Source organism: Stegostoma tigrinum, chromosome 16 (assembly GCF_030684315.1).
Source record: "Stegostoma tigrinum isolate sSteTig4 chromosome 16, sSteTig4.hap1, whole genome shotgun sequence".
In the NCBI taxonomy this organism is placed as follows: domain Eukaryota; kingdom Metazoa; phylum Chordata; class Chondrichthyes; order Orectolobiformes; family Stegostomatidae; genus Stegostoma; species Stegostoma tigrinum.
In genome coordinates this window covers 10,050,427-10,077,337 of record NC_081369.1, presented here as the reverse complement: position 1 = coordinate 10,077,337, position 26,911 = coordinate 10,050,427, and the positions used below count along the sequence as shown (strand labels likewise).

General features: G+C 41.0%; 1 protein-coding gene across 2 annotated transcripts in view; it reads left to right on the top strand.

Moving 5' to 3' along the window:
- Positions 1 to 14,987, top strand: part of LOC125460074 (prolyl 3-hydroxylase OGFOD1) — a 32,262-nt gene extending 17,275 nt beyond the window's left edge. For both annotated transcript variants that reach the window (XM_048547171.2, XM_048547172.2), the window contains 6 exons: positions 454 to 567; positions 2,395 to 2,474; positions 4,033 to 4,340; positions 5,580 to 5,708; positions 12,280 to 12,338; positions 14,755 to 14,987. In XM_048547171.2, coding sequence (XP_048403128.2) covers positions 454 to 567; positions 2,395 to 2,474; positions 4,033 to 4,340; positions 5,580 to 5,708; positions 12,280 to 12,338; positions 14,755 to 14,916 — 852 coding nt within the window. In that variant the 3' untranslated portion in view covers positions 14,917 to 14,987. The remainder of the gene's footprint in view (positions 1 to 453; positions 568 to 2,394; positions 2,475 to 4,032; positions 4,341 to 5,579; positions 5,709 to 12,279; positions 12,339 to 14,754) is intronic.
- Positions 14,988 to 26,911: the final 11,924 nt, after the last annotated feature.

Here is a 26,911-nt window from a genome sequence, read left to right as displayed (position 1 = left end):
AAGAGCACCAACAGCAACATTTTATTCTGGGATATCATGTTAAAATGATAGAATCCCTACACTCTGGAAGCAGGCTATTTGGCCCATTGAGTCTGGGTTGACCCCATCTGAAGAGCATCCTACCCAGGTCTGCCTGTCTCAAACCCTGCATTTCCCATGGCCAATCTACCTAACCTGCACATCTCTGGAAAACCTGGAGGAAACCCATGCAGATATGGGGAGAATGAGAAAACTCCACGCAGACAGTTGCCCAAGGGTGGAGTTGAACCCAGGACTCTAGCACTGTGAAGCAGCAGTGCTAACTGCTGACCCACTGTGCTGTTCCTTACGTTTAACATTATAAAAATGCCAAGAGGCTTCTCAGGAGCATTACAATACACTGTTAGGACACATAACATAACTGATCGTCAAAGTATTAGGTTTTAAGAAGTGCTTCTTTTTATTGTGTTTCAGGAAAAAAATCTTTATGACTGGATCAATCCAATTTACCTCAGTGTTTCAACTCAAGCCCACATCCAGGAGGAGTTTGAGGAAGAATCAGAGATCCTTCTAAAGAATTTTTTAAAGGTGAAAATTCAGTCCAGGATTGAATTTTTTTATAAAACAAGAACTCATTAAAAAATATTCGTGCAGCCTGGATAGGAAAATGGACGTGTTTTAGTGATGTTTGTACTGAGGTGAATTAATTTCTTTGTTCAGGTATAAGTAAGAGGTGTTGAGTTGTTTTCATTTTTTTTTAATAATGTTTGTCCTGTATAGATGTCATAGTTTAATTTAAAGTAATCATCTCCAGACGGGAAGGTGAGGATGTTTTTAGTGGGGCACGGTGGCTCAGTGGTTAGCACTGCAGCCTCACGGTGCCCGGGACCCGGGTTCGATTCTAGCCTCGGGCGACTGTCTGTGTGGAGTTTGCACATTCTCCCCGTGCCTGCGTGGGTTTCCTCCGGGTGCTCCGGTTTCCTCCCACAGTCCAAAGATGAAAGGCTAGGTGGATCGGCCATGCTAAATTGCCCATAGTGTTCAGGGGTGTGTGGGTGATAGGGGGATGGGTCTGGGTTGGATGCTTCAAGGGGTGGTGTGGACCTGTGGGGCCGAAGGGCCTGTTTCCACACTGTAGGGAATCTAATAAACTTCTCCAATTTCAGTGCCAACATTTGATAAGAATACAGATACGGAAGACTATCTGGCATTTGGAAACTAACTGTCCCGTCAAGAAGGCTGTAGTAAACATGATACTGAAGGGAGAAGAGTCTTATCCCAGAGTTGTTGAACCGAATGCAGGAGGATTCTTTTGTTCAAGCTAAGCATGAACACCCACTGACAGACTATTGGGTTTATTTGTCGGTATTATGATTTGAAGCTGTATGGTATGATTTTAGAGTAAGCAAACGTCTTTCAACTTTACGGAATTGCACAGCGTAGCTAAGGTATTTAAAGCAATTTTTGCCTCAGCCAGATTATCTTGGTACATTTTCAGAGAAATTGAAGAAACACTCGTGAAATGTATTCTATTGTTGCAATACATATTCTTGCACCATAGAACTGATTATTTGATAGCGTGAAAAATGTGAAAAGTAATGTGTTCAGATCAGTTATAGGAATAAGACCTGACAAAGGGACTGTTGCGGTGTCAATTTGGTAAGAAGCTCAACAAACAGTTGTCATTCTTTAAATTGCCACCATAGAGTCAGAGTTGCAAATTATTAAATGTGCTGGTTGTGATCTTGCCTGTTTTTCTGCTTCTGTACATCAGTTTATTTAGAAAGAATTTGCATTTACACGGAACCTTTCATGATCATAGAATGACCCAAAATATCTCCTGCTAATGAACTATATTCAGTCGGTACCATAGATATGAACCACACACTTGTTGTTTCAGCTTTGTGTCAAAAAGGAGGCTGTGTCACGGTGTTGCCACAGCCTCCTTTATGGGAGAGTAAGGAGGCAGGTTCTGAATCCACACTGAGTGGCTAGCCACCTGGCCCTCAAAGAGTTGCTGTGACAAAATATACCTTTACATGCATATTGAACCCAGGACCAATGGATAACGGTTGTGGAGGATCAAATTTCTTCGGATCAAATGCCTGGCCAGAAATGTCATTATTGTTTTACTGTTTGCAATTAGTGTGTATTACAAGAATTAACAAGCTGCTGTTCAACTTGTTGTCTCCATTATGAACTTAGCTTCAGTGGCCATCGAGTCCTAGAGTGGATCTTTTGAATCTGAAACTTCTGTCTTAGGGGCAGTGACTCTAAACATAGTACCACATGACCTCCTTGCTGTGCTATTCAATGGAGTAAATAGTTTATTTTCTACAGTAACGCACCATACATTTGAACTGCCATGACCATGTCGGCACCCTGTAACAGCTGCATTTTCCTCCACTTATGCAGAAAGAAAAGTTTCAGATGGTTTGTGAGGCTTTGCAAAGCTCACAGATTAAGTGGAAGAGAAGAGGACCTGCCAACAAGAGGTGAGTGAATCAAAAGTCTGAGAGCATTAGCACTAATGAATTTAGAGCTGTAAAGTGATCGAAGGCCCAGTTAACCAGTAGTTCATGTTGAGAAAAAGTGTCGGTGGAGCAGATGCAACGGTAAATTTCTGCAACCTTTCACTTCACTAACAAACCCTGGTGATCCAAACCTGGAACAAGAGAGAGCAAAACATTATTGTTTGCATGACAGTATGTAAGTACTAAAGCATTAAACGTTTATGTAATTTCAATATCAAACTTTTTTTTTACACATGTAAAGTAAATGAGATTCACAGGCCTTGCTGGCAGATTTGTAATATTGAATGATGGGCTTGCTTTTGATCCTTTCATTCCTCACCACAGTATGAGTGAGGAGTTCTACATAGATGTACAATTGAGCACTATTTTTATGATGTTGTTGTTGTTACACACTACCTTGCTCTGAATTATTTTGTATCATTAACAGATCTGATGGGAAGAAGGCTCAAGCATTTGCTTACACAACTGGGTTGTCCTGGGGAAATTAGATATATCTCTCCGTGTGTCTTTTAAAAGAAAAATCCTATTACTGCATAGTTGTTCATATCATGATTGAGAAACCTTTTATCTTTCCATTTGGTCTGTTATGACAATGTGGTATTCTGGATTATTTGTGAAACAGAGAAGAATCACATTGATCTCTGTGAAAATTAAGCTTCCAGTTTTGACCTTGGACTTGCTCCCTTTGGGCTCATGGAATCACATTCTGCAGAAGAGGCCCTTTGGCCATTGAGTCAGCATTGACAAGTGAGAAACACCTGACCTTCAACTTAATTTCATTTATCAGCACTCGGCCCATAGCCTTGAATGCTTCGATGTGCCAAGTGCTCATCCAGGTGCTTTGTAAAGGGTGTGAGCCAATTTGCCTCTGCATCCTTCCCAGGCAGCGTGTTCCTGATCATCGTCAACCTCTGGGTAAAAACGGTTTTCCTCACATCTCCCCTAAACCTGTGGCCCCTCATCTTGAACCTGGCTGTGGAGAAAGTCTTCCCCTTTCTCTCTGTCTCCTGATTCTGCCTCTTTGTTTGCCATCATCTGACATGTGCATGGTCTGTCCATTAATTTCTGCCCATTTTCATTGAATTTGAACTGAAAGCTTAGCCTCAGCTTGCATCTCTGCCCTGATGTAAATGAAATGTCCTTCTAATGTTGAATTACGTAACCAGATCTTTTTATGCATAGGTATTATGAGAAGCCTGAACAATACTGAGGTGTGTTACTGATCTCAGAATAATGAAAGATACCACTGTACTACTAAAATAAATGACAAACTTCGCATTGAAATACTGCTAGATAACAAAGTGTGAAGCTGGATGAACACAACAGGCCAAGCGGCATCTCAGCAGCACAAAAGCTGACGTTTCGGGCCTAGACCCTTTATTGCCCTGCTGTGTTCATCCAGCTTCACATATGTTTTCTTGGATTCTCCAGCATCTGCAGTTCCCATTATCTCTATTGAAATATTGCTATCTGGTTCTGTATATGACACGTACTGTGGTATTACCTCTTTGTTTTACAGATGCTATGATCAAGCAGAGGAAGATGGCCTCCCTGACATTCTGGCCAAGTGTATGGAGCTGTTCTGTTCTGAGGCCATGTTCCTGCTTCTGTCCAATTTTACTGGCTTAAAACTGCATTTCCTCGCAGCTTCCGATAATGATGCAGATGAGCAGGAGGGTGATGTGAAGGAGCATGACAACCATGCGCACGCATGTTCCAGCACTGAGAAAAGATGCAAATGTGATTCAACAGAATGTAAAGGTGGGAAAGATGAAGGAGAAAAGGCGAAGCCGAAGGAAATTGATGTTCTGGCGGAGAGTTCCAAAAGTAAGCTTCACTGAAAAACGTTCTAAAATCTACTGGGTGAATGATTGATATTAGAGGATCACAATTAAAATATGAAGCCATTTGTAAATGACATTAATAAAATCATCAAATTAAATTTCTGCTTGCGCAAGTCGAAGTCTGAATGTGACACTGGATGGTTTAGTATACATTTGATAAGGTGTTCCAGTGACCTAAATGCCACGTCTTGGTGCAGCATCGAATGGTAAAGATCAGTCCTTAGACCTGTATGCAGGTGTTTATAAAGCTGGTGAGGCTGTTCTGGACATTGAGGAAAATGTTAAGCTGACCTGTCTTTCAGGAAGCAGACAAAAATGGGCACAACAGTAATTTTCCATTCATGCCCTGTGTTAGTCACCACTGACTTATGTATCTGACACCGTTCCTGGAAGTCTTTCTAATAGCATTGTGGGTGTAGTTACACTGGATGGATTGCGCCAGTTCAGGAAGGTGGCTCACCTCCTGATTCTCAAAGGTAATTACAGATCAAATATTGGCCTTGCCAGTGTTGCTTGCAGACAATGAAATAAGTTTTAAACAGCCTTTGCATTCTTTGGTGGTGGCCTCTGACAGAAGTGAGAATTAGTGACACTTTGAGATTACGTACACTTGGTTTGATCTCAATTTGCAGACAGTGTGAATGGCTGGCTCAGTGGCCTGAATGGCCTGCTCCTCCTCCTATATTCTGAGGAGGAAAACGGAAGGCATCAAAAAGGGAGCTGATGAGGAAAGATAATAGTGTCAGAGGTGTCCAGATGCTGGTGAGAACCTACCAAGATAAAATCAATCATGATGTTGAGCAGCTGGGAATATCACATGGTTTTAATAGCCTAGCAACATCTTGGGAGTCTGTATCTGTGAGAAAGCCATGTTCTTTGGCCACGTTTCGTTGTCTGTTTAGGGCAGGCAGGGGAAGGAGGACTTGGGGTGCATAGGGAAACTAAACATACAAAACATGGTAAAGGCCTAGCCTGAAACATCAGCCTTCCTGCTCCTATGATGCTGCTTGGCCTGCTGTGTTCATCCAGCTCTACACCTTGTTATCTCTAAGTCAAATTAATGTATGGTTTTTCACTATCTTAGAAACAAAGAATTAAAACTTGTGAAGGAACTTGATGTATAGAACATAGAACATAGAACAATACAGCACAGAACAGGCCTTTTGGCCCTCGATGTTGCGCCGACCTGTGAACTAATCTAAGCCGTGTTTGTCCTTTTCAGATCCCAGTGTTCCTGTTTGCCGAGGGGAATTACGATATTGGAGAAATGGATACTACACACTTATCCATGATACAAATGTGGAAAATTCAGAGTTTGCTCTTGATTTACTGTTGTACTGTGGATGTGATGGTAGGAACTGATGGTTTCATTCTCCCAAAATCCATTACTAACTCTCTTGTTGATTTGTGAAGAAACATCTTGTCAATGTGAGAGGCAAAAAAGATAAATCGAAATACAGGATAAAAAAAAACAATAATTTATTCCACTTTTGTTGAGGTCTTGCTGATCCATGTCGATTTAATGTTTCAGTGGACTCATTCTGATGAGTTGCATTTTCATTTGCTCTAAACTGCATATTTATCTTGGATTGCATGCGACTGATTAATTGTTACTGTGTGAAAACTTTTGCGAGATGCATTTGTATATATTCCCTTTCTTAGTTAGCATAGTGAACCTGTGTTGAATCAGAAGCCCTCATCAATGTACCCCATACTGAATATGTGCTGAATAATACTGATGACTTGATGGAAGGGAGAGTATAGCAGATTGTTGGTGTTGGCCATTCTTTCTAGCAGTATATTTTATGTAATTATCATTCTTACTGTTTCACAATCAAAGAACCAATCATTGCATGAAAAATAGACATAGCGTAAATTTAGGACTGATGTCAGGAAAACTTCCTTTATACAGAGTAAACAATATATGTCATGGACAATTGGAGTTGAAAACTTTAGAATCATTTATGAAAGAATTGAATGCTGAATCAGGAGTAATTTAGCATCTCTGTAAAGATGAATGAAAATGGGTGAAATGGCCTTCATCACTAAAGAATTGATGGAAGGACAACTGATTGTACGATTGTATTAAAAAACACACACTGAAAATCTGAAACAAAACGCAAAAAAAATGTCAATTTGATCTGTGGAGTGAAAGACTTTTAACAGATTGATATTGTGGGTAAATTACCACAAACTAATTAATTTGGCTATTTGTTAAGAAATTTTACAGACAATCTAATATTGAAACACATTCAATTTTATTGCAGGTCGCAACCAAAATAAGATCCCTCAAGTGAGCAAATTCATCTTTACAACCCAATTGGCTAATATCCAAATAATGGTGGAATTTAGCTAAAATTCCAACCAACCACATTTGTCTCTGGATATATCCAGGGTTCAGTCGTATGTGGTGTTGTTCCCTGGAGTTTTGCTGCTGAAGAATCCTGGAGTTGTATTTTTATAGTATTTTCTGCTCTTCAAGTTTATGGTGTGACATCTTGACAATCCTTCAGATCCTTTTATCCTCAATGTTGACTACTATTCAAGCCACCAGTGTGCAGCTTCTCGTCTTATCAGAAGTAGCTTCCCTGTTCCTTGTCACATTTGGCATTGTCTGTGTTTGAAAAACACAACTTTCTACAAGGCAATCATTTGTCCTTGCGGAATAAGACTACCAGATATTTTTGGCAGGTTACCTCCCTTGACAATAGTTATTGGCTGTGCGCAAAGACGAAAAGAGTCCAATCTGCATCAATTGCCACTAACTTTAAAACATTACAATTCACACTGTTTTGTTAAGATTAACAGCAGGCATACAATTCATTCAAGACTGAAATTCTTGCCTACATCCACTACATTTCGCTGACGTTCCCTGCACAGTCAAAGAATTTAAAGGCTAATACTCAAGAATAGTGTTACAGAGAAGGATTAGCTCAGCCCCTCTGATAATTAGACCAAAACATAAGCCCCAATCTGTTTTATGATGGGAGTGGAGGTTCCCTTTGAATAATTACCCCCAAAACACAGAGAGAAGCCTTTCCCCTTGTAATCTAAAGATTGGTTAAAGAAAGAAAACGCCTGATCTTGACTTTGAGTAAAATTAACAATTTATTTCATCTAGCACTAACAGTGAACAACTAGAATTACTATCAAACCGAACAATTCTTCCCAAAATGCTAATTGTTCTTTTAACTGACCTAATCCCGAAGAAAACACAATTCTAGTCGTGTGCTGTTCAAACAAACACAAGTCCCACTGATATATACCTAATTAATAAGACAACAATAAATTAAAACTTAATTTCTCTAAATTCACACACATTGTCTCTTCTGGAATGCTGTGCCTTCTTGGTTATGCTACAAACACATTTCTTCTGCTGCCAGGTATGATTTACTCTGTGATTACTTCAGAATTACGTCACCTCATTACAGGAAGGATATGGAAGCTATAGCGGCTGCACAGGAGATTTAAGACCATAAGACCGTAAGACCATAAGACATAGGAGTGGAAGTAAGGCCATTTGGCGCATCAAGTCCACTCCGCCATTTAAATCATGGCCAATGGGCATTTCAACACCACTTCCCTGCACTCTCCCCATAGCCCTTGATTCCTTCTGAGATCAAGAATTTGTCGATCTCTGCCTTGAAGGCATCCAACGTCACGGCCTCCACTGCACTCTGCAGCAATGAATTCCACAAGCCCACCACTCTCTGGCTGAAGAAATGTCGTCTCATTTCAGTTTTAAATTTACCCCCTCTAATTTTAAGGCTGTGCCCACGGGTCCTAGTCTCCCCACCTAGCGGAAACAACTTCCTAGCGTCCACCCCTTCTAAACCATACATTATCTTGTAAGTTTCTATTAGATCTCCCCTCAACCTTCTAAACTCTAATGAGTACAATCCCAGGATCCTTAGCCGTTCATCATACGTTAAACCTACTATTCCAGGGATCATCCGTGTGAATCTCCGCTGGACAGGCTCCAGGGCTAGTATGTCCTTCCTGAGGTGTGGGGCCCAAAATTGGACAGTATTCTAAATGGGGCCTAACTAGAGCCTTATAAAGCCTCAGAAGCACATCGCTGCTTTAATATTTCAAACCTCTTGAGCTAAACGACAACATTACATTCGCTTTCTTAATTACGGACTCTACCTGCAAGTTAACCTTTAGAGAATCCTGGACCAACGCTCCCAGATCCCTTTGCACTTCTGATTTGTGAATTTTCTCACCGTTTAGAAAATAGTCCATGCCGGTATTCTTTTTTCCAAAGTGCAAAACCTCACATTTACTCACATTGAATTTCATCAGCCATTTCCTGGACCACTCTCCTATACTGTCTAAATCTTTCTGCAGCTTCCCCACCTCCTCAGTACTACCTGCCTGTCCACCTATCTTTGTATCATCGGCAAATTTCGCCAGAATGTCACTTCGTCCAGATCATTAATATATAAGGTGAACAGCTGTGGCCCCAACACTGAACCCTGCGGGACACCACTCGTTACCGGTTGCCATTCTGAAAAAGAGCCTTTTATCCCAACTCTCTGCCTTCTGTCAGACTGCCAATCCTCAATTCAAGCCAGTAGCTCACCTTGAACACCATGGGCCCTCACCTTGCTCAGCAGCCTCCCGTGAGGCACTGTATCAAAGGCCTTTTGCAAGTCTAGATAGATAACGTCTACTGGGTTTCCCTGGTCTAACATACTTGTTACCTCTTCAAAGAATTCTAACAGGTTTGTCAGGCATGACCTCCCCTTACTAAAACCATGCTGACTTGTTTTAATCTGAGCCTGCACTTCCAGGAATTTAGAAATCTCATTCTTGACAATGGATTCTAGAATTTTACCAACTACCGAGGTTAGGCTAATCGGCCTATAATTTTCCATCTTTTGCCTTGATCCTTTCTTAAACAAGGGAGTTACAACAGCAATTTTCCAATCATCTGGGACTTTCCCTGACTCCAGTGACTTTTGAAAGATCACAACCAAAGCCTCCGCTATTTCCTCAGCCACCTCCCTCAGAACTCTAGGATATAGCCCATCGGGGCCAGGAGATTTATCAATTTTTAGACCTTTTAGCTTTTCTAGCATTTTCTCTTTTGTAATGCCTACCGTACTCAACTCTGCCCCCTGGCTCTCCCTAATTGTTGGCATACTACTCATGTCTTCCACAGTGAAGACTGACGCAAAGTACTTAAGTTCTTCAGCTATTTCCTTATCTCCCATCACTAGCCTTCCAGCATCAATTTGGAGCGGCCCAACATCTACTTTTGCTTTTTGTTTGTTTCTTATGTATTGAAAGAAACTTTTACTATCATTTCTAATATTACTAGCTAGCCTACCTTCATATTTGATCCTCTCCTTCCTTATTGCTCTCTTTGTTATCCTCTGTCTGTTTTTGTAGCCTTCCCAATCTTCTGATTTCCCAGTGCGCTTGGCCACTTTATAGACTGTCACTTTTTCTTTGATATAGTTCCTGACTTCCTTTGTCAGCCATGGCTGTCTAATCCCACCCCGGATAATCTTTCTTTTCTGTGGGATGAACCTCTGTACTGTGTCCTCAATTACACCCAGAAACTCCTGCCATTGTTGCTCTACTGTTTTCCCCTCTCGGCTCTGCTTCCAGTCGATTTTCGTCAATTTCTCTCTCATGCCCCTGTAATTACCTTTATTTAACTGTAACACCATTACATCCGATTTTGCCTTCTCTCTTTCAAACTGCAGACTGAACTCTACCATATTATGATCGCTGCCTCCCAAGTGTTCCCTTACTTTAAGGTCTTTTATAAAGTCTGGCTCATTACATAGCACTAAGTCCAGAATAGCCTGCTCCCCTGTGGGCTTCATCACAAGCTGTTCCAAAAAAGCCATCCTGCAAACATTCCATGAATTCTGTTTCTTTGGATCCACCAGCAACATTATTCACCCAATCCACCTGCGTATTGAGTCCCCCATGATCACCGTGACCTTGCCTTTCTGACATGCCCTACTTATTTCTCGGTGCATCTTGTGCCCCTGGTCCTGATCACTGTTAGGAGGTCTGTACATAACTCCCATTATAGTTTATTTGCCTTTGTGGTTCCTGAATTCCACCCACACAGACTCCACATCTTCTGACCCTATGTCATTTAGTGCCGTTTACCAGGATGATGCCTGGAATGGAGGGCAGGTGTTATGAGCAAAGGTGAGGGAGCTAGGTCTTTTCTCATTGGAACGAAGAAGGATGAGAGGTGACTTGATAAAGGTGTACAAGATGGTGAGGGGCATGGATAGAGTGGATAGCCAGAGACAATTTTCCCATGGCGGAAAAGACTATCACGAGTGGGCATAATTTTAACATGATTGGAGGAAGATATAGGGGAGTTTAAAGAGGTAGGTTCTTTACACAGATAGTGGTGCGTGGAGGAAATGCACTGTCAGTAGTTGTGGTAGAGTTGGATACATTAGGGACATTTAAGCCACTCTTGGATAGGATTGGATGGGTGATAGTAAAATGAAGAGTAGGCAGTTTAGTTTGATCTTAGAGTAGATAATAGGTTGGCACAACACGGTGGGCTGAAGTGCCTGTGCTGTACTGTTCTATGTTCTGTTCTACTTCTGTGAGGTCTCTTAGCTAGAAATGCTGTGGTACCTTTTTAGGATAGTTGGTGCTCACTGTAACACAGATGACTGGGACAGCCAATTTCTCTGTCTCTCTCAATGACATAAAATTATTTCTTACATAGGATTGGTTCAATGTTGTCGTTTTGTTTTTGAAGATGTTACTAACAAAATGGATAAAGGAGAGTTGGTGGACATAGTATACATAGATTTTCAGAATGACTTTGGAGCTAATGGACCCGCCTGGATTAGAAACTGATTAACAGGCAGAAAACAGAATCAGAATTAATGAATCATTCTTGCAATGGCATGCTGTGACTTGTAAGTACAACAAGGGTCAGGACTTGAATCAGCTGTTCTCATGTATTAATGATTTGGAGGTTAGGACCAAATGTAATATTTCCCAATTTGGGGCGGATACAAAACTAAGAGGGAATGTGTGTTGTGAAGAAGATGTAAATCAGCTACAAGAGGACTTGGATAGGTTTAGTGAATGGGCAAGACAATGGCAGGTGGAATATAATGTGGAAAAATGTGAGGTTATCCACTTTGGTTGGAGAGACAGATTTACAGTGTCATTTAAATGGTAAAAGGTTGGAAGGTGTAGACATACAACGGGATCAAGGTATCCTGTCCGTAAATTACCGAAGGCTAACTTGGAGCTGCAGCAATCTGTTAGGAAGACTAATAGAATGTTAGCCAAGCTTGCAAAGACAGTTTGTATATGGGAGTAATGAAGTCTTGCTTCAATTCTGGAGGAGCTTGGTGAGACTCCAACAATGTTTGGTCTCCATATGCCAGGAGACGTATCATTGCCACAGAGGGAATGCAACAAAAGGTCAGTTGTTCACAGGAAAGAACTGTCCTGTGAAGAAGGATTGGTCAAGATGGGTCTATATTCTCAAGTGTTTTGCAGAACAAGCGATGATCTCATTGAAGCCTACAAAATACTTAAACAAATGGACAAGGTAGATGCAGTTAAGATGTTTCATTTGGCTGGGGAGTTCAGAACCAGTAAGCACGATTTTAAAAAAAGAGGAATGCTACTTGGGTCCAAGATGTGGACCCAAAGAACTGTGAATCTTTGGAATTCTTTACCACAGATCATTGTGGAAGCTCAGTGTTTGAGCATGTTTAACATAGGGTTCCTTCGATTTCTAATTACCCATAGGGATGGAATGGTAAGAGGTACTGAAATATTTGATTCACTGTCATTTTATTGAATGGTGTGGCAGGTTCGATGCTTCTTCCTATGTCCTTGGAGGTAAACAAGGTATCAAAAAGGAAGCTGATTAGGAAGGTCACCATGCATCTTTTTCTTTGTTTCAGGCTGGAATGAGGAATTTGGTGGTGTTACTTCATATATCGCTAAGGAAGAAGATGAGGAGGTATGCTGTATGTTTATTGAATTTCAAATCAGTGAAGAAAAAGTAGTAACTTTGTAATTAAATAAGTTTATGATCTCTGGATGCCCTGTAGCCCTTTACAATCAATGACGTGATTTTTAGTGGAATTGACTATTATAATGTAGGAAAATTTTGCAACCTATCTGTGCACAGCAGCTTCTAAAAATGGCAGTGACTACAGCCAGATTTAGCAATTTTCATTGAGGGGTAAATATTTGTCAGAACTTCATGGAGAACTCTCCTGCTGTTTTTCATAATATTACAATGACGTATTTTATATGTACCTGGGAAGATAGTCAGAAAACAGCTCCTGTAATGAGCAGTAGACCTTTAGTATTGCATGGATTCTTGCCTGGAGTACCCTACATCTCACGTGGGAGGTGATGGTGAAATGGTGAAATTGATGAAGTTATAAAATAATCTAATAGTAATCCAAGGCAAATGCTAACCTAGGTGATTGGACACCCAAAATAGATTATTTTGTTACCTTTCTCTGTGCACTTGCTTGAGAACAAAGCACAGTACAGCACAGAAACAGACCCTTCAGCTATTCAAGCTTGTGTGAATATATTTTGCCCAACTATATTAAAACTATCTTCACTCAAAGGATCTATATCCCTCTATTCCCTTCCTATTCATGTATTTGACCAGGTGATTCTTGAATGCTGCTATTGTGTCTGCCTCGACCACCACCTCTGGTGGCGTGTTCCAGACACCCAGCACCATTCGTGTGAAAAACTGGCCTTGCACATCTCTTTTAAACTCACCCCCTCCTCGCACCTTGGTCCTGTTGCCCCCAGTAATTGACCCCTCCATCCTGGTAAAAAGCCTCACACTTTCCGCTCTATCCATGCCTTTAGTAATCTTATGAACTTCTATGAGGTTATCCCTCAATTTCCTGCATTCCAGGGAAAACAAACCTAGTCTAGCCAACCTTTGTTCACAGCTAAAATCTCCCATACCGGGCAACATCCAGGTAAACCTTTTCTGTACCCTCTCCAGAGCCTCCACATCCTTCTGGTAGTATGGTAACCAGAACTGTGTGCAATATTCTAAGTGTGGCCCAACTAAAGTTCTTTAAAGCTGCAGCATAATTTTTCTGTCCTTATACTCAGTGCCCTTTCCAATGAGGGCAAGCATGCTGTAGACATTTTTTCGACCATATCTACCTGCGCTGCCACCGTCTGTGGACCTGCACACAGTACTCTGCATATCAATACTCCTAAGGGTTCTACCATTCACCTGTATAATTCCCATCTGTACTTGACCTTCCAAAATGGATCACCTCACATTTGCCTGGATTATATTCCATCTGCCACTTTTCTGCCCATGCCTCCAATTGATCTGTATCCTGCTGTATCCTCTGACAATTCTCCTCACTGTACACAACTCCGCCAGTCTTTGCATCATCACAAACTTACTAATTAGATCGTCCACGTTTTCCTCCAAATCATTTATGTAGACCACGAACAGTAGAGGCCCCCTACACTACTCGTCACAACCTTCCATTCTGAAAAACATGCTTACCCGCTACCCTGTGTCCTCTGACTAAGCCAGTTCTGTATCCATCTTGCCAGTTCATTGCGATACCATGTGACTTCACCTTTTGTACCGGTCTGCCATGGGACCTTGTCAAAGATTTACTGAAGTCCATGTCAGCAATACAACAGCTTTTCACTCATCATTCATCTTCATCACCTCCTCAAAATCTCAATCGAGTTATTGAGGCGTGAACTCCCTGACATTAAAAACCATGCCCTCTATCACAAATAATACATTGTATTTGACACACAATTTTAAAAAGCCTAAATAGACTGGTTGCCCAAGTAACACTCAGTTTTAGCTAAAGACAGACCTCTGTGAGCCAAGTTTTTCTGCATTTTTCCATTTGCGATGGCAACTGCAATGCAACTAACGAATGCGTAACACAAACAATTGGTGGTGATGTTACCCGTCCCTTCAAGTGGACAATGTGGACTTACATGAAGGACCTTACAACATCGGTGGTACATTTGGGTTGGATGAGTGGGTGCCCTGAAGTACACCAAACTCATCCCTGTGCTGTGCTGCAAGATTCGAAATGTTATTATCTGTACATTAGATTTCTAGTTTTAGCTAAATGGCTGAGAATGGAACCATGCCACCGACAGATATAGAAAATGAACGTTTAATACTCCAGTGAGGTGAAGATGCAAAACGTGGAACATCCGAGACTGTCTCAGTGCCCATACCAGCAAGTTACTAACTAATAGCAAAATATCAAAGGCTGTAAGTTGTCATATGCCTCTCATATTAACCAGAGAAGAGGTATAAGAAGGTAGTGAAGAGAAGAGGAAAAGAAGAAATTAAGTGGTGACTCAATTTAAAAACCTTGTTAATTGTTTCTGTTGCATTTCAGTTACTTACCCTTTGCCCAGAAGACAATTCCTTGGCCTTGATCTACCGAGATAAAGAAACACTCAAGTTTGTGAAACACGTTAACCAGCGAAGCATCAGTCAGTGCAAGAAGGCACATGAGACAAGGGGATTCTGGGACTTTTCCTTTGTGTATTATGAATGATGACACATCTGCATTTGCTACCCAATCCTTTGAGTCTAATATGAAATAAAGTATCAAAATGATAAATGATATACCCGTACTGTTTGAGCCTTTTCTGAGATGTGTACCAGTACCTTCTGAGATCAGACATGTGATGGTGGCAGTAAGATCATGACTGCACTTCTCATGGGCTGACAGTGGCTTTGTTCATTCATTAAAAGACTTACTTGGCTTGTCAGAAATTGTTTGAGTCTCAGTTGCTTTATCAATCTACTGTAACAGTAATTAAAATATTCTTGGACTAGTTGTAATTTGCTAAATTGAAAACATTTCTATAGTCATCTTGACTTAAGCCTTAAATTTCCCTTGTCTCTCTGTTAATAGCTTCTGTTCATGATCACCCATCTACATTCTGCCAGCTGGAAGCTTCTTGTGGTGGTGTCCTCTAAATTTCAAACACTTTGGAGACTGAATGTGACAGTAGAGTAATTCCTTGGATTGACAGGTGTAGATTTTAGTGTATGCTTGCATATGTAATTGTGGAATAATCCTGAAAGTTATTCTGGTACATTCTCTGGTGTTTCCTTCAGTTAATATTTCTTTGTTCTGAATTTCTTCCATGCCCCTTAGCTGAGACAGGGGATAAGCCATTTATTGCTAATCCTTTGCCACTTTTGCTTGGAAGCAGGTTGCTGGAAGGCATGTGAGTAGGAAGGCAAGAGTGCTTCTTTGTTTTATTCTGCATTCTAGTATGCAGGTTGGTTAGTTCAGTTGGTTGAATGGTTGGCTTGTGATGATGAGTGACAGCAACATTGCAGGTTCAATTCTCATACTGGCTGAGTTGACCATGAGGATCTTGACTTTTCGACCTCTCCCTCACTTGACATATGGTGATCTTCAGGCTAAATCCACCATCCACCATCCATCATCTCTTAAATGAAAGAGCAGACCTGTGGTATTCTGGGACTATGACAGCTTTACTTTTTCCACATCAAATATTAGGTATTCATTAAATATAAGATGGTGGTCTCATTCAAGAAGCAGAAAAAATAATTGGCCTGTGTAATAAAAATCTCAACAATGTGTGAGAAGATTGACAATTCTGAGGTTGGGAATTCAAATAATTTCTTTGCATCTAACTAGGCTGTAGAAAAGAAAGATAATTGCCTGTTCAAGGAGTCTTGATGTTGCTGCGTGATTCAAAAAAAGTAAAGGTGTTCTACTCCTTTCTCGCTTTCGCCCTTTGCAAAAATGAATTATCAAATTAACTATTGATACACACTGAAAACCAAGTTGATACGTAGCTCGTGATTGAGAGTGTAGCTTTCTGAGTCGAGATTGTTACAGTCCAAGAGTGAGCACAAGACATACAGTGTTACAACTGAGCTGGGAGGACTGCTGTCTGATTAGTCCCACTACTCAGTTGATCACAACATATGTGAGAAAATATTTTGCCCAATTTTTGATAAAGCCAGTTGTACATATTAATCTATTTGTTTTAGAAAGCAGATGCATGATCTAGCTTTCTTTTATTTATTTGTTCTTCATTAAACAGGATTTATTCAATTAAGATGCAAAGCTTACTGATGGTTTGAGATGTGACAATAAATAAATACCCTTCAAAATAAACTAACAAAATCACTTATTAAGGAAGAAGAAAGTAATTTTGCTGTGTTGGTCAAGTTTAGTAAAAAAAAAACACTTTTGCCAAATAGTTATGATTCTTGAAGGAATAGAAGCATCTACATAACAAGAGACAGAATAAGCATTTCAAGAGGGATTATAATATTGCAACAGTAAAGACATTTTGTTGCCTTCTTACATGTCATTGGTGTGACCACACCTGAAGTGTTTGGTGACCCATTGAAGGAAATACTTGTCTTAAAGGTTCACTGGATTGATTCCTGAGATGAGAGTTAATTCCATGAGCCAATGTGTGTAAACTTGTCCTATATTCTCAAGTTTTAAAAAATGCGGGTGTTTTCGTTGAAACTTTTGAAATTCTTGGTTATGTCAACATAAATTAAGAACTGGGGTAAGGCAATTGACTCGTCTAGCCTACTCTGCCATTGAATAAAATGAAGATTGATGTGATTACTCTAAATTCTCACCTATCTTCACTTTCCTCAACTCTGCTGCACTTGCATTTTGGGGAAAAGAATTCTGAAGACGCAAGACTCTGAGAAAATATTCTCCTTACCTATATTTTAAGTGGGGATGTGCCCTTATTTTGAAAGTGACCACTACTTCCAGAATGGCAACGTTCTTTTCACATGCACCTGATCAAGCCTGCCAGGATCTTGTGTGATTCAATCAAGTTGTCTCTTCCTCTTCTAAACTCATAGTCAGAGAAGGAAGAAGTCAGCCAATGAGAGTTGAAATGAGAAATGTTTTTCTCTTGGCAGTTGCCTGCCACAATGAAATTACTTTCTTTCTCCTGAATTTTGTTAGGTTATTTTGAAGGGTATTGACATATTTGCTGTAGCATCTGAAACCATTGATAAGCTTTGCATAATTATTAGAGGCCTCTGGATGTTCAATTGTTGAATACATTCAAGACTGAAAATAAAAAAAATGTTTGAATTCTAAGGAAATCAGTTACTCTGGGAGTAGAATGGGAACACGGATTTTGTGCGAAAGCTCAGCCATGAACTTTCTGAATGGCATCGAAGAGTCATTGTCTTAAGACTGTAACTGACAAGGCTGTCACTGTCAAGAAGCTGCATAATCTACTCTTCTAATTATTGTACACGTTGAGAGATCCTTGCTCAACAAAATAGTTTTACTGACAGCTTTGGCTGTTTTTTTTACCTTGAGGCTTGACACCTTCTGTAATATTAGTAAGTTGAGGACAGTCAGATGATTTTTTGACTATTTGCCAATGTTGGATGGAAGGCAAAATTGGATGAACACTGGGATTTGTACATGGGAGTCTCTGAGTCAAAGGTGAGGAAAGATAAATGGTCCATTATTGCCTTAGATTCTCTCAGTCATCTCGTTAACAAATCAACAAAAAAGGGCTAATTTATTTAATCAAGGAAAAAAGTGAGATATTCAACAGGATTTTTTTTTCAAATCCAGAAATTCCTAAAATTACAGACCCAAGTCCAAGTTAGTGAAACTGTTTTTGAGTGGCAATGCGCAAGGCAATTTTTTTGTATGAAATATTGGATGGATAATTGGATAAAAAGGTTTGCAATCATGCCTTTGTTATCGCTTTTATTCTACCATTATGGCTAGGAAGATGTTGTAATGGATCAATGATGGAAAAAAAACAGCTATGGGAAGTTTGTTGAATGTTAAATTTAGGTTGTGTTCATTTGAGCTGCAGTCTGATGAGACAATGATTCACAGCGTGTACAGACGGGATATATATTGTTTCCTTCTGGGATTCTTGTGGCATAATTGTAGTATTGCTGTTTCTGAACCAGGAGACACAAGTTTACTACCAGCTCCAGATGAGTGTTATACCATCTCTTACCATGGTGAGAGCTTGGGTAGGATACCACAGATCACTGCAAAAGATAACCAAACACAAAAGTTGCTGGAAAAGCTCAGCAGGTCTGGCAGCATCTGTGGAAAGAAATCAGAGTTAATGTTTCAGGTTGATTGATCCTTCCTCAGAACTGCTGGTAGCTAGGAAACTGTTAGTTTTTATGCAGAATATGGTGTGGGGAGGGTGGACAGAATAGACGATAGATAGGGACAGAGCCCAAAGAGGGAAAACAACAGTTGGACAGACAAGGAACTAGACAGCAACCTGGATAGGAGTGTGAATAGCTATTAATGGTGACTATTAGTGGCTAACAATGGATTGTGTGTAATAGCAGACCATGTGATAAGAAGGCCTAGTGTGTTGGATTGGGTTAAGGACACGGGACAGCTCAAGCCATAGTTATTGAACTCCACATTGAACCCAGAAGGTTACAGGCTCCATAGACAACAAAAAAAGGGGTGCTGTTCTTCCAGCTTATGCTGAGCTTTGGTGAAGCACTGCAGCAAGCCTGAGACAGAGATGTTGCCTGGGGCATAGAGTGGCATGTTGAAGTGCCAGGCAACTGGAAGCTCAGGTTCTATTTTGCGCGTAGAACATTGGTTCTGCAAAGTGGTTACAAAGTCTACACTTCATCTCCCCAACATAGAACAGACCACATTGTGAACAGTGAATGTAGCAAACTAGGGGTTGTGTGGAGTGCAAGTGAAGTGCTGCATCATCTGTGAAATATGTTTGGGCCCTTAGATATTGAGGAGGGAAGAAGTGAACAGGCAAGGGTTGCACCTGCAATTACAGGGAAAGGTACCATGAGGCTGCGGTGGTGCGAGAGTTTGATGTAAGAGTGGACCAGGGTGTCCTGGGTAGAGCAATTCTGCAGAAGGCTGATAATGGAGGGGAAAGGAGTGTATGTCTGGTGGTCGCATCTCACTGGCAGTGGCGGAAATGGCAACTAATGATCCTCTGGATGTGGATGCTGGTGGGATGGTAGATGAGGACAAGGGGGTCTCTCTCACTGTTGCAGGAGGGAAGAGAGGGGTTTAGGGCCAAAGTGTGGGAGATGGGTTGGATCCGACTGAGGGCCCTGTCAACAATAGAGCTGGGGAATCCTCACTTGAGGAATTAAGTTCAGAGGCTCATTTGTTGAAGTTGGCATCATCAGAATAGATGCGATGGAGATGGAAGAACTGTGAGAATGGAACTCAGTCTTCACAGAAATCGGGGTATGGAGAGATGTAGTCAAGTTAACTGTGTGAGTTCATGTGTTTCTAGTGGATATAAGTGGCCAGGCTATCCTAGAAATGGAAACAGAGAAATCAAGAAAGGGAATGGAGCGGTCAGAGATTGACCAGATGAAGGGGTGAGTGGGGTGAAAATTAAAGGCAAAATTGATAAAAGTTTTCCAGTTTTGTATGAGAGAGGGAAGCAGCACCAATGATATCATTGATACACTGGGGAAAAAATAAAATAGTTGTGGATGGGTGTGGAATAGAACTGGAACAAGGAATGTTCCATGTATCCCACAAAAAGATTGGCAAAATTGGGGTATGCAGGTACCCATGGCCAACCCTCTTACGTGAAGAAAGTGAGTAGAGTTATAAGAAACTTTGTTCAGGGTGAGGGCGAGCTTGGCTGGGCAGAGGAGACTGGTGATGGATAGGAATGGTTCAGGCCTTTGTTCCAGGAAGACGTGGAGAACCCTGAAACCATCCTGGTAGGGGATGGATGCGTAAGGCATTATTAGACTAGACGGGATTGAGGTTCACAAAGAGGAGGTGTTGGCAATTCTGGAAGATGTGAAAATAGATAAGTCCCCTGGGCCGGATGGGATGTATCCTAGCATTATCTGGGAAGCCACGGAGGCAATTATAGAGTCTTTGGCTTTGATCTTTATGTTGTCATTATCTTCAGGAATAGTGCCAGAAAACTGGAGGATAGCAATTGTTGTCTTCTTGTTCAAGAAGGGGAGGAGGGGCAATCCGGTAATTACAGACCAGTGAGCCTTACTTCAGTTGTGGGCAAAGTGTTGGAAAGGATTATAAGAGATAGGATTTATAATCAGCAAGAAAGGAATAATTTGATTAGGGATAGTCAACACAGTTTTGTGAAGGGTAGGTCGTGCCTCACAAACCATATTGAGTTCTTTGAGAAGGTGACTAAACAGGTGGATGAGGGTAAAGCAGTTGATGTGATGTATATGGAGTTCGGTAAAGCATTCGATAAGGCTCCATAGGGTAGGCCTTTGCATAAAATATGGAGTAATGGGATGGAGGGTGATTTCGCAGTTAGGATCAAAAATTGACTAGTTGGAAGAAGACGGGGTGGTGGTTGATGGGAAATGTTCATCCTGGAGTTCAGTTACTAGTGGTGTACCACAAGGATCTGTTTTGGAGCCACTGCTCTTTGTCATTTTTATAAATTACCTGGATGAGGGCATAGAAGGATGGGTGAGTAAATTTGCAGGTGACACTAAAGTTGGTGGATTTGTGGATAGTGCAGAAGGATGTTGCTGGTTCAGAGGGACATAGTTAAGCTGCAGAAATGGGCTGAGAGGTGGCAAATGGAGTTTAATGCAGAAAAGTGTGAGGTGATTCACTTTGGAAGGAGTAACAGGAATACAGAGTACTGGGCTAATGGTAAGATTCTTAGTAGTGTGGATGAGCAGAGAGATCTTGATGTCCATGTTAATAGATCCCTGAAAGTTGCCATCCAAGTTGATAGGGTTGTTGAGAAGGCGTACAGTGTGTTAGGTTTTATTGCAAGAGAGATTGAGTTTCTAAGCCATGAGGTCATGTTGCAGCTGTACAAAACTCTGGTGCATTAGCACTTGGACTATTGCATACTGTTCTGGATGCCGCATTATAGGAAGGATGTGGATGCATTGGAAAAGGTGCAGAGATGATTTACCAGGACGTTGCCTGGTATGGAGGAAGGGCCTTATGAGGAAAGGCTGAGGGACCTAAGGCTGTGTTCATTAGAGAGAAAAAGGTTAAGAGGTGACCAGGAGAGACACAAGATGATCAGAAGATTAGATAGGGTGGACAATGAGATGCAGATGGCTAGCATGAGGGGACATAGCTTTAAATTGAGGGGTGATAGATATAGGACAGATGCCAGAAGTAGGTTCTTTAGTCAGACAGTAGTAAGGATGTGGAATGCCCTGCCTGCAACAATAATAGACTCACCAAGTTTAAGGGCATTTAAATGGTCATTGGATGACAATATGGATAATAATGGAATAGTGTAGGTTAGATGGACTTCAGTTTGATTTCGCAGGTCTGCGCAACATCGAGGGCAAAAGGGCCTGTACTGCGCTGTAATGTTCTATGCTCTATGGAAAGGAATTGCAGTTCCATGATAAAAAGAAGGCATGAAGCTCAGGTTGAGGTTCTGGATGTGAGTTTGCTCGCTGAGCTGGAAGGTTAGTTTTCAGACGTTTTGTCACCATTCCAGGTAACATCATCAGTGAGCCTCCAACAAAGCGCTGGTGTTATGTCCCACTTTCTATTTATATGTTTAGGTTTCCTTGGGTTGGTGGTGTCATTTCCTGCGTTGGTGATGTCATTCCTGTTCTTTTTCTCAGGGGATGGTAGATTGGCTCCAAATCAATGTGTTTGTTGATGGAGTTCCGGTTGGAATGTCATGCTTCTAGGAATTCTCGTGCATGTCTCTGTTTGGCTTGTCCTAGGATGGATGTGTTGTCCCAATCAAAGTGGTCTCCTTCCTCATCTGTATGTAAGGATATGAGTGATAGTGGGTCATGTCATTTTGTGGCTAGTTGATGTTCATGTATCCTGGTGGCTAGCTTTCTGCCTGTTTATCCAATGTAGTGTTTGTTACAGTTCTTGCAAGGTATTTTGTAGATGACGTTCATTTTGCTTGTTGTCTGCAGAGGGTCTTTTAAGTTCATTAGCTGCTGTTTTAGTGTGTTGGTGGGTTTGTGGGCTACCCTGATGCCAAGAGGTCAGAGTAGTCTGGCAGTCATTTTGGAAATGTCTTTGATATAGGGGAGAGTGGTTATGGTTTCTGGGCTCGTTTTGTCTGTTTGTTTGGGTTTGTTGCTGAGAAATCGGCGGACTGTGTTCATTGAGTACCCATTCTTTTTGAATACGCTGTATAGGTGATTTTCTTCTGCTGTTCATAGTTCTTCTGTGCTGCAGTGTGTGGTGGCTCATTGGAATAATGTTCTAATGCAGCTTCGTTTGTGGGTGTTGGGATGGAAACTACAGGAGCAACCATCCCAACACCCACAAACGAAGCTGCATTAGAACATTGTTCCAACGAGCCACCACACACTGCAGCACAGAAGAACTACGAACAGCAGAAGAAAATCACCTATACAGCGTATTCAAAAAGAATGGGTGCCCTATGAACACAGTCCGCCGATTTCTCAGCAACAAACCCAAACAAACAGACAAAACGAGCCCAGAAACCATAACCACTCTCCCCTACATCAAAGACATTTCCAAAATGACTGCCAGACTACTCTGACCTCTTGGCATCAGGGTAGCCCACAAACCCACCAACACACTAAAACAGCAGCTAATGAACTTAAAAGACCCTCTGCAGACAACAAGCAAAAGGAACGTCATCTACAAAATATCTTGCAAGAACTGTGACAAACACTACATTGGACAAACAGGCAGAAAGCTAGCCACCAGGATACATGGACATCAACTAGCCACAAAACGACATGACCCACTATCACTCATATCCTTACATACAGATGAGGAAGGAGACCACTTTGATTGGGACAACACATCCATCCTAGGACAAGCCAAACAGAGACATGCACGGAATTCCTAGAAGCATGGCATTCCAACCGGAACTCCATCAACAAACACATTGATTTGGAGCCAATCTACCATCCCCTGAGAAAAAGAACAGGAAATGACATCACCAACACAGGAAATGACATCACCAACCCAAGGAAACCTAAACATATCAATAGAAAGTGGGACATAACACCAGTGCTTCGTCGGAGGCTCACTGATGATGTTACCTAGAATGGTGATGAAACGTCTGAAAACTAACCTTCCAGCTCAGCGAGCACATCCAAAAAGAAGGCAGTTGGAGCCGACAATTTGATAATTCTCAGGCTGGTGTAAAGTGTCACAGGAGGCGTGGATGTGAGTGGGCGAATCATGATGTGTTCAGGCGAGTACTGCAGGGTTCCTACAGAGTAGTGTTGGTACAGTAATGTATTGCTTGAGGCATCTTGTGGTTTATTCAGCCATTTTTCTTCTAAAAGTGTTGTTCAATACCATTATCACCTGGTTGCATTGCATTCCAGAACCAAAAGACAGGCCATCAGTAGATTTTTCTCTTTTGCCAGGAGTGATCCTTTGGTTTGGTATTTTGGCTTAAATGTTGAAGCTGCTCTGATCTGGTACAAAATAATGTTATTTATCACCTTCACCAGGCATTATGGGTATCAATCACCACTCTTGCACAATAATTGAAGACAAATGAGGAGATGGTAAAGCTTTTGCCTTCTTTATTCTGAAGGATCTTGCTGTATGACATTCATGGCCATGGCCACTGACAATACCTTCCATGCCTGAAGTTTCTGGTCTGCTTACAAGAGGCACCTGATTGCTGTGAGCACTTTCTTGAGAAAATGAAGATATTTTCCACACACATCCTCAGTGACATTGTGTTAAGATTAGTGTTCCCTGAAGATGAAATGGACTTCTCTATCCTCTTCCTTCATTTGTCTCTTCAGCTAGTCTTCCCCTGTTCCATTTCTGCTGATTCTCCTGTCATGTTAGGAGCATGAACAAAACTCTTGAAGTGAGAAGAAAGGCCTTTACCATGTGCCACATCCATCTCAGCGGACTCAACAACTTTATGTAACTGTGTAAACCATGAACCACTTCTAACTCCGCAACAAATAGAAGATTCAGTCAGCAATTAACGTAAAAATAGCTGATTGCTTTTAATACTGCTGTTGTGATCCTTTCTATTCCTGAACACATGTTCAACTGTGTGAGGTTAAAAATGGGCATTGCATGAAGCCTTGAGGTCAAAACTGATACTTGCTGCTGATTGATGCCATGATCTATCTATCTGTGAAAGCCATTGCTAATAACATCACCAAAATATTGTTTGGTATGGGCTGCACTGGAAGAGCACATGTGTCACCAAAGGGCGCATATAGCCAGGAAAAAAGATGAATCATAACTGAGATAACAAAGTGTGAAGCTGGATGAACACAGCATGCCAAGCAGCATCTCAGGAGCACAAATGCTGACGTTTCGGGCCTAGACCCTTCATCAGAGATCTCTGATGAAGGGTCTAGGCCCGAAACGTCAACTTTTGTGCTCCTGAGATGCTGCTTGGCATGCCGTGTTCATCCAGCTTCACACTTTGTTATCTTGGATTCTCCAGCATCTGCAGTTCCCACTATCTCTGAATCATAACTGAATTTTGTGGCCACTTTCTTTTGAATGAAATATTAAACCAGAGCTCCATCTGCATTTTGGGGATCCTGTCACCATGTTCAAGTATTTAAAGTAGGAGTTTTCCCCACATCTCGGTCAAAATTTAACCTTCAACCATCCAACACCTCCAAAACCAAATCATTGTGTTGTTTATTTCCATGATTGAAATATATTTCAAAATAAAATTGCTTTTGAGGTGCTTTGCAATGTCTTCGGGATGCTAAACATTGTACACTTCTTTTTGATGTTTTTGCATAACATTCTATGGACAATATGCTGAAACCCATTTAATTTAGAACTCAATTGGTTAGCTTGATTGGAGGATCATTATGCCTCTCTGGATGTCTGTAGGCGAAGATGGACCAATCACTTTTATTTGTATCGACCTTGTGAACAGCATGCCTTATGCTTAGAATGCCATTTTACACTGTAATGCATCACCAATTTGTTAGTGTGATCAATAGTTCCATGCGTGACAAATTTTGGTCGGTGCTTTCAACTAGGAGTTAAATTACGATTGCACAATTTAATTTCGCAAATGATTCTTATCGTTAATGACATGATTCAACATATACCCCATCAACTTATAGTATTTGAAGAAAGAACTTAAAGGTTACATTCTTGAACCTACTTCACACCAAAGTTGTTCCTTTCTATGTAATTTTGATGGAAACCATACCGCTATCATGGCTTAAACTTCGGACTATGCTGAGACGCTGTGATATAAGAGACATGTGGACAATTTGTTCCATTTTCACTGTCTGACCAACAGCCAGACATAATCAAAACATAGGTCCAGGAAACAACAACGTTCTTTTTGTCCCATTCTATTATCCAAACCTTTCTTTGGATTTGCCTCCACCATTTTTTTTGTTGGAAGAGGAATATTTGAACATAGTGATGTTTAATTATCCGTGTTTCTGACTGATAGACCCTATGAACACTTGTCTCCATGCGGAAGACACTACTACCTGCTACAGTTGACTGTTGAAAGCAACATGCTAACTGAGCAATGGCTAATAGGCCATCAGAGATTTTGGATATCTTGGTGTTAAACACAGTTTATAGCACTGGAACATAACATTTCGTCCACAGGTCAATGCTCCACTTGAATCTCCTCCCATTAGTTCATCTCACTATCACCAGATCCTTCTATTTCCTTCTCCCTCATACTTAAATACTTTCACCTTAAATACATTATTTAAATTGGTTCAAATTGTAAGCGTTGCCAACTTTGGTTAGATCTATTCCAGTAGGCGTCATCATGCAATCTTCGACCACCCCACTAAAAAAGCCTATTTTTCCCTTTTGCAACATTTCTTTAACGGATATAAAATATAATAAGGAAACTTGGGAAAGAAACATCTTTGTCTCCTCAGCCGTCACGTTTGGCAGTATACAGGAAGTGATTCTTCAATAGTTGCAACACTTCAGAGCAATTTGGGAGAATTGAGAACTCTCAGGTATTCCCATTTCGCTTCTGTACGCTTTTGTTGTATAGAATGACTGCGGACTGCTTTGTTTAAGAAAGACTTTGATATTGGAAGGCTGAAAAATAGAGGAGCATTGGATTGGGATTCCAAGATTCTGTTCTAACATACACTCAGCAGACTCTGACAAGCTCAACATCACACTCGAATTAGTGCAAAAATTAAAATGAGAAATGCAATTGCTGGATAGTGGAAATGAATGGAAATTGCAGGGGATACCGGAGACCTCAGTTAGGATCTGGAAAGAAAAGATCAGTTTGATGTTTGCCTTCCTATTTCACCGCTTGGTTTTACTGAGATTAGTTGAAAATTGTTTGCAGACGTTTGATCGTTGGAAATGCTGTAATTGATAACATTGATTCATTTTATTATAGCTCTCTCTCACTTCGTCTTTGAGAGATTTTTCTACCGGTTAAGTTTCAGTGGCATTTTCCTAACGCTTCTTACTGCAGGGCGCGGTTTATATTTCAAGGAACTCGCCCTCTTGTATCAAACAACTTTATTCTGAAGCTATTATTTAAGCGGGATTTTTTAAAGGGTCTGAATAATATGAGCACAGGAAGGTGGAAAAACTACCTTTTATAGACTAC